Source organism: Sinocyclocheilus grahami, unplaced genomic scaffold, assembly GCF_001515645.1.
Source record: "Sinocyclocheilus grahami isolate Dianchi unplaced genomic scaffold, SAMN03320097.WGS_v1.1 scaffold262.1, whole genome shotgun sequence".
Taxonomy (NCBI): Eukaryota; Metazoa; Chordata; class Actinopteri; order Cypriniformes; family Cyprinidae; genus Sinocyclocheilus; species Sinocyclocheilus grahami.
Genome location: NW_015505441.1, coordinates 1,192,798 through 1,209,259, shown reverse-complemented (window position 1 = coordinate 1,209,259; position 16,462 = coordinate 1,192,798). Strand labels below are relative to the sequence as shown.

At 38.4% G+C, this 16,462-nt stretch overlaps 2 protein-coding genes across 3 annotated transcripts in view; one reads left to right on the top strand and one right to left on the bottom strand.

The window, feature by feature from the left end:
- Positions 1-6,569: 6,569 nt before the first annotated feature.
- On the top strand, positions 6,570-12,682 carry LOC107599198 (diacylglycerol O-acyltransferase 2). 2 transcript variants are annotated; one of them, XM_016290720.1, is made up of 8 exons: positions 6,570-7,000; positions 9,782-9,877; positions 10,012-10,119; positions 10,608-10,678; positions 10,802-11,006; positions 11,097-11,271; positions 11,662-11,846; positions 12,044-12,682. In XM_016290720.1, exons 1-8 carry the CDS (start codon positions 6,991-6,993, stop codon positions 12,196-12,198), a joined length of 1,005 nt encoding a protein of 334 aa, XP_016146206.1. In that variant the 5' UTR covers positions 6,570-6,990; the 3' UTR covers positions 12,199-12,682. The 2 variants fall into 2 exon arrangements, with proteins under 2 accessions (XP_016146206.1, XP_016146205.1); XM_016290719.1 differs by having other exon boundaries at positions 6,570-7,006.
- A 237-nt stretch (positions 12,683-12,919) lies between these two features.
- znhit1 (zinc finger, HIT-type containing 1) overlaps positions 12,920-16,462 on the bottom strand; it is a 6,779-nt gene continuing 3,236 nt past the window's right edge. The window contains exons 4-5 of the mRNA XM_016290721.1: positions 15,195-15,364; positions 12,920-13,876 (exon numbers count right to left, since the gene is read on the bottom strand). Of these exons, the coding sequence (XP_016146207.1) occupies positions 13,855-13,876; positions 15,195-15,364 (192 nt within the window). The 3' untranslated portion in view covers positions 12,920-13,854. The remainder of the gene's footprint in view (positions 13,877-15,194; positions 15,365-16,462) is intronic.

Genomic DNA, 16,462 nt, shown 5'->3' with positions numbered 1-16,462 from the left:
ACTATCTGTTCATTATCTTATTACGCTCGTTCTAACTCACCCTTTTCACTCTTTGCTCATCGCTCTCTCCCTTTCTTTCTCACATGCTGTTGTCATATGCTGTTTCATCAAATTTCAAAAACAAATTCATGGGAGCTTAGAGACAGTGAGTCAGTTAGAGATGGAAACAGAGAGACAGTAGGCATCCTCTTACCAGCCACTAGAAGTCACTCTTATTGTGCTGCGTGTATTTGAGTGAAATTGCTATAGATTTTATAGGGGGTTGCGGGTTCGAGTCCCAGGTCTGGCAGAGATTGTAGGTGGGGTGAGTGAATGTCCAGCACTCGCTCCACCCTCAATACCACGACTGAGGTGAGACCCTTGAGCAAGGCACCGAACACCCAAATGCTCCCCAGGCGCCGCAGTATTGGCTGCCCACTGTTCAGGGTGTGTGTTCACAGTGTGTGTGTGTTTCATTACTCACTGCTGTGTGTGTGAACTTGAATGGGTGAAATGCAGAGCACAGATTCCGAGTGGCCACAAGTCACCTCCTTTCCTTACCTTTCCTTTTAGTACAGGAATCTTTAACACGAGGTCTGTGGTGGTACTGCAGGGGGTCTCATTTTTCAGGACAAATGTTGTTCAAATAAACAATACAGTTATTATAATACTTTATTATTTATATTGTGAGAAAAGTTAATTCAGCTAAATGTATAACACGCATTGAAATGTATTAGCCTAAGCAAATTTAAATGCATGTGCAAGTATGATTCAGCAAATGAATGCAATATAAAATTAAATTAAAATGAATACAATATTCTAGATATGTATTTATATAGGCCGAGTTGATAATGCAACAATCAATTTAATACAGTATGTGAGGGTGTCCATCTCTATCACTCACATGTGTGTGTGTGTGTGTGTCTGTCTGTCTGTCTCACTCTCATTGGATATATACACTGCATAAAATTGATATAGCCTACACACATATATATTTTTATATACACATGGCTGTTTCCAGGTTTCCAGTTGCAAACACATTCTCACATCCACATGCAAAATAAAAACACATTCACACTTGCTTGCTTACTTGGTCAAAAATACACATAAAACACACACAAACACACACACACACACACCAACTCCAAACACACCCAGCGCTTATTTAAATGTATCACTCCCAAAAGGGAAATACACCATGCTACAACTGCTTGATTAATTGATTGATCAGTTGAAGGATCGACTGAGGGTCTTGTCATATGCAGCATATATTTTCTGTAATGCTGTGTGGTAAATCCCAAAAAAATGTCTCATGATACAAAAGTGATTCATTCATTAATATCTCCTAAATAATTGTTCAAAAAACTATTTAGTTTTTTGGCCATTATCATTATTGTTGACCTTTGCTAAAATGCCTTGTGTGAAGGTTTCCACAGCCCCCAGACAAGGTGGGGCTGGTCTCCTCATGTCTGCAGTGCACTCCAGTCTACACCTCCTAGCCTAACTGGCTTTCCCTGCGCTCAACCCGCCTCTCTTGCTTTTAATCCGCGAATAATGTCTCCGGTGGACAGTCTAACTTGGTGCTATTTATCATTACCGGGAATACACAAGACAAGACCGATCCGGAGAAGTCCAGGTTCACGCCACAGACATACACGCGCACGCAGCCACGCCTCCCATCTACTATCACATCACGACTCTAACTAAATTGGCTGCAGTTGTAGCTTGTCGCACGTGCCATTGGCATTCTGATGCCACATTCACGCGCGATTCATGCAGACGTTACGTGAGGCGAATATTTCTGGAGACACTCGCGGTTACAACAGACCAGCTTACACCACTGATTACCAAAGTCTACGAATGTCTAATAGCGAAAATGTTAAATATATTCAAGATAAAGTCTACATCCTTCACATAGCCTACGTAATAGTGCATATCTCACAAATTAGTCTTCCCGTAAAGCTCGTAGCGAACTCTAAAACTCGTGCACCTGAAGACGCTCCTTAAGACGCGTCACTTATATACGCTCAAATGATCACAAACCCGCTGCCTTTACTCTTTTACATTGTTTAGGAACTCGGCCGGGTTTTGTGGAGAAAATATCGACGGTGAAAGCACGATCATTCGAGCCATATTTTCCATTTTAAAAATGATAAACAGTCGCTATAGCGAAAACAAAACAAACGGCTGGTTTTACAAGACAACTGTTTTAAGGGCAAACCCTGGTCTTAAAATATACAACACATGCACTGGGTTGTCAATGAAAAAAGATTCATATTGACATAAACACGGCAATAGCGCTTGGTCAATTCCTCTGTGGGAGATCGTATTGCTAGCCTTTCCCAGATGTTTGTAATTATATTTCCACACACAAGTCAATAGCAATTGAGGTCGAATTTCATCACAATTTGTATGATTTAAATACATCCGCCTTTAGTGTACTGAAAACAAATGGTGCAGAATAGCTTGACTTACATAAACGGTGTGAAGTCGAATTGCAGAGGACAAGTAGTAAAATCAGACAACAACAAATCCACGCCGGTCTGCTGACGATGACATTGCCCTCTTCATAGAGGAAAGACGGAGGTGACAGTAATTTCCAAAAGTGTCATAAAAGATTAGATGTAAAATTCTATGCGAGGAGACCGAGCATCAGTGCGCTGACGGCTGGCTGCTTTTTGTAAACAACATCCTCATCTCCATTCAGCCTCAGCGCGGAGTACGGTGAGAAAGCGCTTCGCTATCCATGGTGCAGTTCACTGCGACTTTAGGGAAGGGGAAAAAACATCCGTTCAAAGCAGGCCCATGGAACCATTCACAAATGCAGTCTGTTAGTGCCTGCACGCTAACCGGGAGAAGACTTCACGGTAATGAATGCAGAGCCCGCAGATAAACACGTCGGCGGCGGCGGCGGCGCACTTCGCGCTGATATTAATATTAATATTCTTGCTTCAGAGCTCGTCGGTCAACCGAGAAGCAGATGGCGAGCTACTGATTCCGTTCTGATGCGCGCCTCGCTCTCCTGAAACGTTGTATCGTGCTGCTGTTTTTGTGAAGGGAGACATTTTCTGCCCTCGCCATACTAAATATAAATTCCACCGACTGTTGTTATGCCGTTGTTGCGTTTACATTTTTATGCCTGCCCTTGCCTCCACCTTTCTGACAGCTGATTCGACGCACGTATTTACCATTCTTGTCCGCGTTCGCTCTGTGCAGACGTAAGCAGTCTGTCAGCAAGCGCGCCAACGAACCCTAATGCTCCACCAATTACATTGAGACACTAGAAATTCCATTCCGCATTATTTTTCTCATGCTAATCTCTTTTTTCACTTACACACTTGTGTTTAGCCTATATGATTTTAACATCTAGGCATAACCACCTACTGTCAGTCGTGACAATCACCTAATTCACCCGAAGAGGTACATTACAACACTCATCCAACCACCTAAACCTTTCACAGACCATCTAACAACATCAAGAACCACTTATTATTAATGACATTCCTATTTTCCCCTAAACCTAGGCATTCTGTCAATCAATCCCCACAAACCATCGGTTTATTATTAGATGTACGTGATCTCCTGCATGTGCTATCCATGACTGGAGTGAGAAAATGTTGTGATGTGAGCAAGAGACGCGAAATGAGGGAGAAATGTGAGAAGTGAGACTTGAAGACACGGAAAACAAAGGATAAAAATAACAGTACTCACACTTCAGGATGGCAGAGAGCCATTGTGTCATCACACATTTAATTGGAGTAGCTCATGCGCATACGGCATGAGATAGCATCACAGAAATAGTCAGGAAGCTAGAATATAACCATTGATCAGCATCAGCTGAGTAATGAGTAAATCTATGTGAACACCATTGGTGTCATAGGCATTTAGCTAATCCAGACTGTTTCTCGTAATCCATGACTGAGTTCAAACAGCATAGAAATTTGGTCGGTCCTGATCTGGTGAGGCCCTGCAGCTCATTGAATAAAGAGATGTTGGGTTGTGAAATCCTAGATTCATATGTAAATCATGAAAATGTATATACTGTATAGTCAAGAAATAATTTGTGATATCTTGACAGACACAACACAATGCACTAGACTTGTAAACTTATATAAAGAGGCACAAAATCACTTTCACAGACTTTTTCATGAACTGTTCCCTCCTGGTGGAATGACCTGCCAAAATCAATCCGAGCAGCTGAGTCCTTAACCATCTTCAAGAAACGGCTAAAACACATCTCTTCCTTCTTTATTTGACCCTCTAACTCTAGCACTCTCTATTCTAATCCTATGTGATCTATTTGTTTTCTTTTTTTTATTTAAAAAACACCTGACCCTCTATCACTTGCACTCTCTATTAGTTTTCCAACTGCTTACAAAAACTCTAACAGTAGCTTTTTCTATTACTTTTCTATTCTATCTACTTGTTTTCTTTGTATGTGTGTGTGTGTGTATATATATATATACATACATACATACACAGTATACCACTCAAAAGTTTGGTACGTATCAGTAAGACTTGTAATGTTTTTTAAAGAAGTCTCTAATGCTCATCAAGGCTGCATTTATTTGATCAAAAATACAGAAAAAAACAGTAATCTTGCAAAATGTTATTACAATATAAAATAATGGTTTCTATTTTAAAATAGAATTTATTTCTGTGATGAAAAGCTGAATTTCATTAGCCATTATTCTTTTATTGCTCTTTTGTTGGTTTTGATTGCTTCTATTGTCCTCATTTGTAAGTCGCTTTGGATAAAACGTCTGCTAAATGACTAAACGTAAATGTAAATGCATATAAACATATACAAATTATTCATGTGGTTGGAGATATTTCTGTATGGTTATATATAAAATGGGTTCCTCAATTCTTTCACTTTAAATAATTTTCATTAAAAGGCAACTCTTATAGCATTGACTATAGTGAACATATTCTTTTGATCAAGTTCTTTTCACACAATCAGTTGAACTGGTATGCACAAAACGGAACGATTCATTATCAAGACATGAGTTTAATGCAAAACCTAAAATTAAGGCTAACAATATCCTATAATCTATATTGTTAATCCAGGGCTAAATATACTTTGCCAAACTCTGATGGACATCAACCAGGGTTAAGTCAAATCAAAGAGATAAACCATGTACTAGTTTGAACAAATTAACAACTTCTACATTTCTAAAATAAGATGACATTATGAAATGTTAGCTGAACAGCTTCTTAACGTTAGTCCATTGCATTCTCATGTGTCACATTTTCATTTTATTTGTATAGCGCTTTTCACAAATTTGTTTTAAAGCAGCTTTACAGAAAATGCTTTTTCTTTTTTTTTTTTACAATTATAGAGTGATCTTTTATCAGAGGTGACTGTCAAATTAAAGTTCTGAGCTACAAATCATGCAGTTAGTTATGTATAGAGACAATGAACACATTAACGAAATTATTATGTTGTGATCATATAATGAAAATTTGGCAGTTTTGTATGTTGATTCATAATTGTGAAATTAATGTGACGGGATAAAACCAATTGAGGTCTAAAATACCTGGAGAACATTTCATCACAACGCTAGTTTCTCGGCTCAAAAGTGCTTCAAATCTTTGCTTCATGGGCAACTTTTGGATGGACGCAATCAGCTGCAGCCATATCTGATCACTATGCAACCACAAGAAAAACCATGTCATAATGCAGATTGCCAGTTCTCCAAATAAAAGGAGGAACATCAATTATAGAAGAATTGATTATTTTATTATAATAGTTATTTTAAGTGCTTTGTGAATAGCTATTTCCTGTTTCATTCCTGCGGTGACCTTTTGTATCCTGTGAAGCACACATTTGCATAGTAGAATTGCAGAGACAGGGCTGATACATGTTTCTATCACAGCAGGTACACTTATACAATTGAGATTAAAAAGGTTTGTTTTACAAGATTATTTGTCTCTTAATCCATTTCTAAGACCAAGAAAAACCCTGTCTTTCACAATTAAATGAGTTCTCATATTTAACTCGAGTATAATTTACGTGTCGTTTTTCACCCCTGAATAAAACTGCAACATGATTTTACACTGGACAAAAATCTCGTAGCCAACATAATATCACAGATGGAGTTTTGGTTCCTTGCCAATGTCACCTTTGGCTTGCTTAGTTGGGGACACAATTTCTGGCAACATTGTTGACTTGATTCCATAGACTCTATTTAAAGAGAACTGAACTGAGCTGGATGATGTCAGTAATGAACTGACTTTGAAAAACTGACTGTTTTCTATTGTCCTCTTGCATTGTAAAGCTGCTTTGACACAATCTGTATTGTATAAAGCGCTATATAAATAAAGGTGACTTGACTAATATAGGCTATACCAATCATTGATATGCAAAATTGAATATTGGATGTTGGTTAGACTTATTTATAACAAAATATTGTACATCAAAATCTAAGGTTCATCTTTTGAATAGAAAAACAGGTTTGACTTGTTACAAAAGAGCGACATATTTCCTGATAACATCATGAAGCAGTAAGTGGCAAGCACTAGGGAACATTTTTTAAATGCAGCGTTGTGCGCATGCGCACATTCGCTCCACCCTCCTACAGCTGTCCGCACGCGCGCGAGGAGCGTTCATTCAACCAAACCGCGCCGCTGCCGTTCCGTATAGCAGGGGTACGATATCTCACGGTCCTGTGTCTAATTCTGACATAAGAGTAGACGTTTGAGGCGTTTTCGTTGCCTAGGCGTGCCAACAAAGACTCGAAGATTTGTTTGTTGTTTACGAACGATTCATGTTAAAGAAAAGGGTGACTTAAACGGCTGTCAGTCATGCGAACGCGGATTCGTAAGTGGTTGGAGATAAACACCAGATAGCCAGTCCTGAGAGTGCCCACATACATTTACAACGACGCGATTATCTGTTTGACCGATTCAACCGATCAAAGTGCAAACAAGAAACCAGAGGCTTAATCTGTCAGGGAAGGTGAGGAAGAGGAATCGTTTGCTACAGGAATCACTCAAATTGGCCACTTAATGGAAACGGGTAACGGTAGGCTCTCACGAATCTCAGTACGGTACAGGATTTGACTGGAGAATGATAGCCTATAACACATTTGAAAATGATTTCAAATTTAGCTTTAACCGAAAAGTTTTAAAGTTTATGTCTGTAACAACACCGTAAATCTGGTTAAACAGTAGGCCTAAATGTTTAAATAAAATTATTGTATTGGTCTGTCCTAACACGAAACGTTGTAAGTATGCAGGCACATATTTCGCAATTAAAAAATAAATAAATGCAACTGTGGATTTGAATTGCTGGAAGATCACATTACTACCTTTTACTGATTTTCACAGTAATTATAAGCAATTAATTAGAATAATGAATATAATACACATTTAAGATAATTTACAGTAAACAAATTCTTTAAATCTAATTTTTCCCCCCACTGTGTATGTTACCATATCTACTGTTTATGTACGCCCAAAGTCTGCATCTTGAATCTAAGGTGATTTTCTGATTGAGGAACAACATGGCACCACATTGATACACAAACACATTGTTTTTCCAAATAAAACAAACCTTTTAAAATGTTTAGGATGGGGTCTGCTTCAAGTTCATGAACACATCCCAGGTGCAACAGGTCACAGAAGCAGGTCTAGGCTCACTGCTGAAGTTGCACTTATACCTACTGCTGTCAGAAAAAAATTATTAAGTGGCAATATTTTTAATCTTATTTGTAGTATTGGGGACTTTTTCCACTTCAAGTTTGACAAAAGACACAACATTACAGATGAAAATCTGAACAATTATGGCTGTTATCAAATAACTGTAAATAATTATCATACAGCTCATATCATACATATTATACAGCTCACTACTGTCCATGTAATCATGGTTTTAAAGGGGTCATATTATGTTGCTAAAAAGAACATTATTTTGCGTATTTGGTGTAATGAAATGTTTATGCAGTTTAAGGTAAAAAAAACCATTATTTTCCACATACTGTACATTATTGTTTCTCCTCTATGCCCCGCCTTTTGTCGATTTTTACAAAGCTCATCGGTCTGAAAAGCGAGGTGTGCTGTGATTGGCCAGCTATCCAGTGCATTGTGATTGGCCGAATACCTCAAGTGTGTGACGGAAATGTTACACCCCTCACCATACTGTGATGATGCCCTGTCAGGCCGGAGCGACGAGACAAAAACATTAAAACCCATTTTTTGCCAATGAGGCATTCCTTGCATCCAGTGGGGACATAATTATGGATTATAATAACTTATACTGTCTTTTTACGCGTTGTGTTGCATCGCGCCGCGTAAACATAAAACAATGTCTGCATTTGTAATCGGAGAAATGACAAACAACAAGCGCTACTCTACACTGCTCAAAACTCGCGTTTGAATCATCAGTGGCAAATTCTTTAAATATGAAAAACATACTTACAGTCTGTGAGTCAGAACAGCCGCCATTGTAGTCTACTTTGCCAGGATCAGGAAACAGTCCTCCATAAAATGTGCAGCACACATCTGAATATTTGGGTTGAAGTGTTCTGGAACAGTGTTGTAAATACAACTTAACCACTGATTTCTAGTCGTGTCCATTTTTGGAAGGCCAAAGTAGTTTCGCTTTCACAACGAAACACAGCGTCACACACGGCGACCTACAGTGACCAGGGGCTAGAGTGAGCAGAGGCGGCAGGCTTGAGAACGGCGCGGCCGGCGGATTCGACGAAGGAGCATCCGGAGGGCTTGCGGGAACCACATGTGACGACCCCGGGCTGGACTCCGCTTCGTCCACGGTGAAAGCCGATCCGGTGATCCACAGTGCAAAGTTGTTGTATTTCCTCAGCGACCAGCACGGATCAGTTCTAGGCATGACGAAGCGGATATCGTCCTCTTTTGGAAGGCCAAACAAAGTAGTTTCGCTTTCACAGCGAATCACACAGCGCCTTCACGACATGGCGGCGGCGGCAACAATACTACAGCGAGAATAAAAGTTACGTCTTCTTTCTTTTCGTGAACATTTGGACGGCCTTATGCAAATCTTCCCACATCGTGACGTAGATATGTGGGGGCGTGATAGAACGAGCCATTTTAGGTAGGTGTGACTGACTCTTAACTTTTATAAAGACCCCTTTAAGTCCAGTACTCATGTCCAGTATAGAAGTTCAGTGTTCATTAAAGAAAACTTCTTATATTAGCTACACATATGTGCTATCAAAATCACTGTAACAGTAAAAACTGTAACAGTAATTACAGTTATCAGACAGCTAGGTTGCTAGCATCTACAGAGACAATAAACCCAAAACTACATAAGGACTGTAACAGAATATAACATTGAATGTTAGGTAACGGATAATAAACAGATATTCACTACAGGCCATTTTTGTGCCCCCACATTTTAGATCTATTGGGCATTTTAGTGACTTTCTGTGGCCTTTTTGTGCTGAGCCCTGGTTAATTTCTGATCCTGCTGCCTGCTGAACTGTGACAACCAGATTGCCCAATAAAGATATTTCACATTGTATGACACATATTTACAGTAAGTAAATCTGACAACTGATGTCTGCACAGGTTCAGGTCATTGGTTCGAATACTTGTGCCTGGTTGAAAATATTTGTCTCAAAATCTCCAATTATATTAAAATGTGACATTTGACAATCTTTTTTAACACTTGCTTCTGTAATTTTAGCGAATTAGGTGGCCTGCTCAAATAACAGTTCATCTGGGGTGACGTGTGATCAGCAGTTACAAGAAAAATGAGAAGAATGTGTGACTAACCTTAATCTGTTTCGTCTTCTCTGTTTTAGCCTCTCTTTTTCAGTTTCAGAGTTAAAGGGGAAGGAGGACAAGTCTCAGTGGAAGCAGTTAATCAAGGATATAAGTGTTTTACAATGGGTGTTTTCATTTCTGTTTTTAGGTGAGACCTGTTGCACACACACAGAGAAAAAAAATTACTTTTGGGTGCTGAATAGAAATTTCCATGATGCTTCCCATTGTGTGTCAGATTGACACTGTAACATCACAACTCATTCTGAATGTGTGTGTTTGCAGGAACGGCCTGTCTGCTGTTGATGATCTATTTGATGTTCACTTCTCTGTGGCTCATTCCCACACTCTACTTCTCATGGCAGATCTATGATTGGCACACACCCGAAAGAGGTCAACCCATCATTAGAACACACATTTTTATTCTTAACAGTACACACAAACACATGTGTAGATGGTTAAATGGATAGTACCCATAAAAATGAAAATAATGTAATAATTTACTCACTCATGTCATTACAAACCTGTATGACTTACTTTTCCGGTTTGGGTAAGACATTCTGAGATATGTCTCTGTGTTGTTTTTTTTCCAATAGTCAGCAAAACTGTTTGGTTACCAACATTCTTTCAAATATCTCTTCTGTTCCACAGAAAAAAAACTATAGTCATACAGGTTTAGAAAGACATGAGGGTGAGAAAATGATCAGTTGAGTCAAAATGATCAGTCAAATGAGTTGTCATTTTTGGGTGAACTATCCATCTTAATTCACAGGTTAAACTAAGATCAGATAATTCCATTTAGCCCAATTCTTAAAACGGCTTTCACTGTCTGATAGAATAAAAAATATTGTCAAAATGTTAATATTTTCTGTGTCCACTAGGTGGCAGACGAACAAAATTTGTGAGAAGCTGGGAAGTATGGAAACACTACAGAGACTACTTTCCTGTGAAGGTAAACATTATACCCAGTAACTGACACAACACATCAGTTGTTCTTTGACGGTAGCTCTTAAATTTTTTTGTGTATCCCACCCCTTTTTTCTCTCTATCCTTCTTTGACTTTCTATTCCTTCAGCTAGTAAAGACTGCCGAATTGAATCCCAGTAAGAACTACATCATGGGTTGTCACCCCCATGGCATCATGTGTGTGGGAGCCTTCTCGTGTTTCAGCACAGACCGTAATGGATTTGTGGAAACCTTTCCTGGAATACGCCCCACGCTTGCAATTCTGGCTGGACTTTTCCGCCTTCCTCTCTTCAGAGAGTATATTTTGTCTGCAGGTCAGAAACGAAAGTTAAATTGAGACTCATTGAGAGAGAAGACGACATTGAAAAGGATGAAGTGTTTCTCCATCTATTTCTCATTCTCAGGTCTGTTGCCTGTGAGTAAGGAGAGTTTAGATTACTTGCTGAGCTGTACTGGTGTGGGTAATGCTGTAGTCATCATCATTGGTGGGGCAGAGGAATCACTTACCTCATCTCCAGGAGTAAACACTTTAGTCATGAAACACAGGAAGGGTTTTGTACGACTGGCCCTTGAACATGGGTAAGAAAGAGACGAGAACAAGACAAGAAGATTGACTGAAATAAACCTCTAGTTTAAACCAGTGGTTCTCAACCAGGGATCGGGACCCACTATGGGGCCTCAGCAAACTTCCAAGGGGGCCACCGGATGACTAAAATTATTCAAATTACTATACTAATATTAATACAATGAATATACATATTCACATTCTTATTATTATTTATAAAATAAAAATAATCTAACTCAAAATGCTAAAAAGTACATAATATCCTGTCTGTGTCTCAGTTTCTGTTTCAACTTTACCATGTAATAACATGTACACATATAAGCAGCAACTGCCAACTTATGAAAAACTTTTCTCATTTTAACATGTTTGACTACATCTCCTGTGTCTTGTTGCTGTTCACTCAGGGCTGACCTGGTTCCTGTGTACTCCTTTGGTGAGAACGAGCTGTTCCCACAGGTGGTTCTGTCCGAGGGCAGCGTTGGTCGACGGCTACAGGCTCTTTTTAAGCAGATTACGGGTTTTGCTCCATGTCTCTTCACTGGGGGGCGCTGGCTGCTACTGCCATACAGACGCCCTGTCACCACTGTGGGTCAGTTCAAAACACTTGCATTTAACATCACATTTTTAACAATGATTATTGTTTTTGTAAAGAATCAAGATGTTGCTGCTAGAGACCCTTTTCATCTGTATGCTACTGACACGAATAGAACTGCTGAGCTGTTCTTCAGATTGAAGTATCACTTTTTGGTATGTACTATGAATGCAATGTTCCTTTGTCTCTTTCAGTGGGCTGTCCCATTACTGTGCCTCAGGTTGACAGTCCATCGCAGGAACAGGTGGATCAATACCACAGTTTATACATGAAGGCTCTGTCTGAACTTTTCCACGGACACAAAACCAGATGTGGACTGGCCGACACACACGAGCTGCGCTTCATATAGAAATGTTGGAAAGCACAAAGTTATAGAAACAGCTGCTGGAATTATGATGTGGGACAGAAACATACTTCTTTCTGTATTGTTTTCATGTGAACGGTTTAGCTTTTTGGTTCTCCGAAATGATGCTCAAAGCACAAAGTGAACCAAATGAATGAATGCAGTTTGGGATCTAAATCAGAATGATGCTCTCTTCCTATGGAGCTGTATATGTGCTATAAATGAACACACAAAAAAACTTTAGTCATCCAAAAAGAAAGGATTTATCAGTGATGGAAATTTAAAACAGGTTCATAATGAAAATATGTATAAAGAGTATTTTTAAAAAGTATGAAAAATATAATTTTCAGCTAATAAGTATTTTAATATAAGAAATATGGATGATTTATACATGTATAATGATGTTTTTACCTTAAATTCATCAGTGGCATTTTAAAGTGCAAAGTCTTGAAAATACCTCTCTTCTTGCAAAACAAATCATAAAACAAGCACATTTTTACCACTTCCAGTCATTTATTTGTTTCAGACAACAAAATTGTATAACAGTAAGAGAAGCAATTGTTTATACATATTTACATACAAAAGTAATACTTTGTGTTAAATTACAAAACTTCATATACAAAAACCATTGTAACTGCTGCAGGTTCCTTTAATTTTCATAAAGAAATCCCTGAATAGGCATTTTGCTTTTTAAAGAAATTTTTTTTGATCTAAATCAGAATGATGCTCTCTTCCTATGGAGCTGTATATGTGCTATAAATGAACACACAAAAAAACTTTAGTCATCCAAAAAGAAAGGATTTATCAGTGATGGAAATTTAAAACAGGTTCATAATGAAAATATGTATAAAGAGTATTTTTAAAAAGTATGAAAAATATAATTTTCAGCTAATAAGTATTTTAATATAAGAAATATGGATGATTTATACATGTATAATGATGTTTTTACCTTAAATTCATCAGTGGCATTTTAAAGTGCAAAGTCTTGAAAATACCTCTCTTCTTGCAAAACAAATCATAAAACAAGCACATTTTTACCACTTCCAGTCATTTATTTGTTTCAGACAACAAAATTGTATAACAGTAAGAGAAACAATTGTTTATACATATTTACATACAAAAGTAATACTTTGTGTTAAATTACAAAACTTCATATACAAAAACCATTGTAACTGCTGCAGGTTCCTTTAATTTTGATAAAGAAATCCCTGAATAGGCATTTTGCTTTTTAAAGAATTTTTTTTAACTTTTGAAACCATAAGATTCGAGTCCTTCCTTTCTGCCAATTGTGGTCATTTACTCCAAAACATTTAAATAGCAGTTTTTCCACTGGCATTCTCTATGTTTTAAGAATAAGCTAAAGCTTGCCACAGAATTAACTCTTATTACAATACTTGAACAGCTCCTCATTTTTTTGGCAAACGCTTTATATGCTTCAGCCTATTACGTGAAATTTCAAATGTAGTGCAGCCTATTTGTTGTACAAAAAGGTGCGGAGATGACATTTTAGCAGTCAGGTCTAAGGCTTCTAGTGATTTATACCTCAACATGTTTGTGCAGGCAAATGACTGTGATATCTCTGAGGAACGTGAACTTGTAAGTGTGCAGTTTGACCCATAAGCTTGTTTTGATTTTGATAGGAGTTCAGTCGGGAGGAACAAATCATACCGTCCACTTTAGACACCTGAAAAGACAAGGAACACTATTTATTTAATCTACCCTAGCCCTATTAGTTTACCATATGCCACCTAAGTATTTGATCTATTTTAAAGGTGTTCCACCTTGATTTTAAAGGGATAGTTCACCCAAAAATGAAAATTCTGTCATTAATTATTCACCCTCATGTCGTTCCAAACCCATAAGACCTTCGTTCATCTTAGGAACACAGAGTAAGATATTTTTTATGAAATCGGAGAGCTTTCTGAGCCAGCATAGACAACTCAATGAACAAGTTCAAGGCATTGTTAAAATGCTCCATGTTACATCAGTGGTTCAACTGTAATTTTATGAAGCTACGAGAATACCTTTTTGTGCGTGAACTGAAGAAAAACAAAAAAAATAATGACTTTATTCAACAATTTCTTCTCTTCCGTGTCAGTCTTTGACACGCATTCATGAGAGTACCACGATGCACGCCATAGATGAACGAAGCTCTCACAGGTTTGGAACGACATGAGGGTGAATAATTGATGACAATTTTTATTTTTGGGTGAACTATCCCTTTAAATGGATAATGAAAATTCTGTTGTCATTTACTCACCCTCCTATTGTTCTAAACCTGCATAACTTTCTTCTTGGAAAACATTCTTCAAAATATCTTCTTTTCCACAGAAAACAAAGTCATACACGTTTGGAACCAACATGATGTAAACAATGACAGAATTTGCATTTTTAGCTGAATTGTTTGATTAGTCACCTTTTCTTGTGGTGTCAGTGTGTGGTAACAAAAAATTGTTTGCTATTATCTGGGATTTCTTTTAAGAAGCAATTTTATGAAGCTACGAGAATACCTTTTTGTGCGTGAACTGAAGAAAAACAAAAAAAATAATGACTTTATTCAACAATTTCTTCTCTTCCGTGTCAGTCTTTGAGACGCATTCATGAGAGTACCACGATGCACGCCATAGATGAACGAAGCTCTCACAGGTTTGGAACGACATGAGGGTGAATAATTGATGACAATTTTTATTTTTGGGTGAACTATCCCTTTAAATGGATAATGAAAATTCTGTTGTCATTTACTCACCCTCCTATTGTTCTAAACCTGCATAACTTTCTTCTTGGAAAACATTCTTCAAAATATCTTATTTTCCACAGAAAACAAAGTCATACACGTTTGGAACCAACATGATGTAAACAATGACAGAATTTGCATTTTTAGCTGAATTGTTTGATTAGTCACCTTTTCTTGTGGTAACAAAAAATTGTGTTTGCTATTATCTGGGATTTCTTTTAAGAAGTGTGTTGCCTTCCACCCACACATGTGTGAGCGAGTGCATTACCTGGTCTCGTGGTGTGTTCCTAAACATCGGACACAGCAGTAGCGAGCTCCACATGACACACAAGTGTAGTTTGAAGGGAAGCCGCACACTGCGCAGAAATGTCGCTGAGGAAACTTGGAGGGCTCAGCACATGCAGTCAGATAGTTTGGACCCTCACTAACACTCAAGTCCTGAAAGAGAAAAAGTGAGTAAGAGGTACAAAAAACATATCCAGGATTCCAAAAAGAGAAGAAATCTGTTGTATAAGCCTATTTTTAGAACAAATATTTTACATTGTGTACAGACATTTTACTTTTGAGGACTTTTTTTTTAACTGAAGTTTCTTAATAGTAGTACCAATTACTGTATTAACTAGGGGTGCTGATCACCGATTACTGAAAGCAGTATCTGCCGATACCGATCTATTTAAAGCCTTCTTTTTATAATTTATAACTATTTATAGTGATACTTCAATCAGGATTTTTAGACATTTATTCAGGGCCTGGATTTCATTTTTGAAAATGGGGGGAATTCCCCCTCTTGGGTGTCTCTTGTGAGAGGGGAAGCAGCACGGACTGTGCCTTCACACAGGAGTCCGCTACTGATCCGTGGCTTTTACCACAAACACAACATTTATTCCAACATTATAATCATTCCATTATTTTGATTTCAAATCCAAACATTGTCACTGAAAATGCTTGTTCAGCATTTCAATTCTCTTTTTTTCCACAGTACAAGACGCTGTGTGCTTCGTTGTGAAAGAGAAACTACTTTGTTTGGTCTTCCAAAAGAGGACGATATCCGCTTCGTTATGCCTAGAGCTGATCCGTGCTGGTCGCTGAGGGAATACATCAACTTAGTGCTGTGGATCGCCGGATCGGCTTTCACCGTGGACGAAGCCCGGGGTCGTCACATGTGCTTGCCGCTCCTTCGTCGGATTCACCAGCTGGGCCGTTCTCAACCCCGCCGCCTCTGCTCACTCTAGCCCGGCCTCAGCTCACGCTAAGCCAGGGCTTCCGCTAGGCCGCTGTGTTTTTCGTTGTGAAAGCAAAACTACTTTGTTTGGTCTTCCAAAAGAGGACACGACTAGAAATCAGTGGTTAAGTTGTATTTACAACACTGTTCCAGAACAGTTTAACCCAAATATCCAGATGTGTGCAGCGCATTTTATGGAGGACTGTTTACTGATCTTGGGAGAGCAACGTTAGACTAAAATGCCGGCAGTTCTGACTCACATAAGTACGTTTTCATTTAAAGGATTTGCCACTGATGATTCAAACGCGAGTTTT

What these genes read in the sequence shown, in the direction of transcription:
- LOC107599198 (XM_016290719.1), top strand. An exon ending in GTTTTCATTTCTGTTTTTAG is followed by an intron (nt 9,878 to 10,011) that starts GTGAGACCTGTT and finishes GTGTGTTTGCAG; the next exon opens with GAACGGCCTGTCTGCTGTTG. An exon ending in TTGGCACACACCCGAAAGAG is followed by an intron (nt 10,120 to 10,607) that starts GTCAACCCATCA and finishes TGTGTCCACTAG; the next exon opens with GTGGCAGACGAACAAAATTT.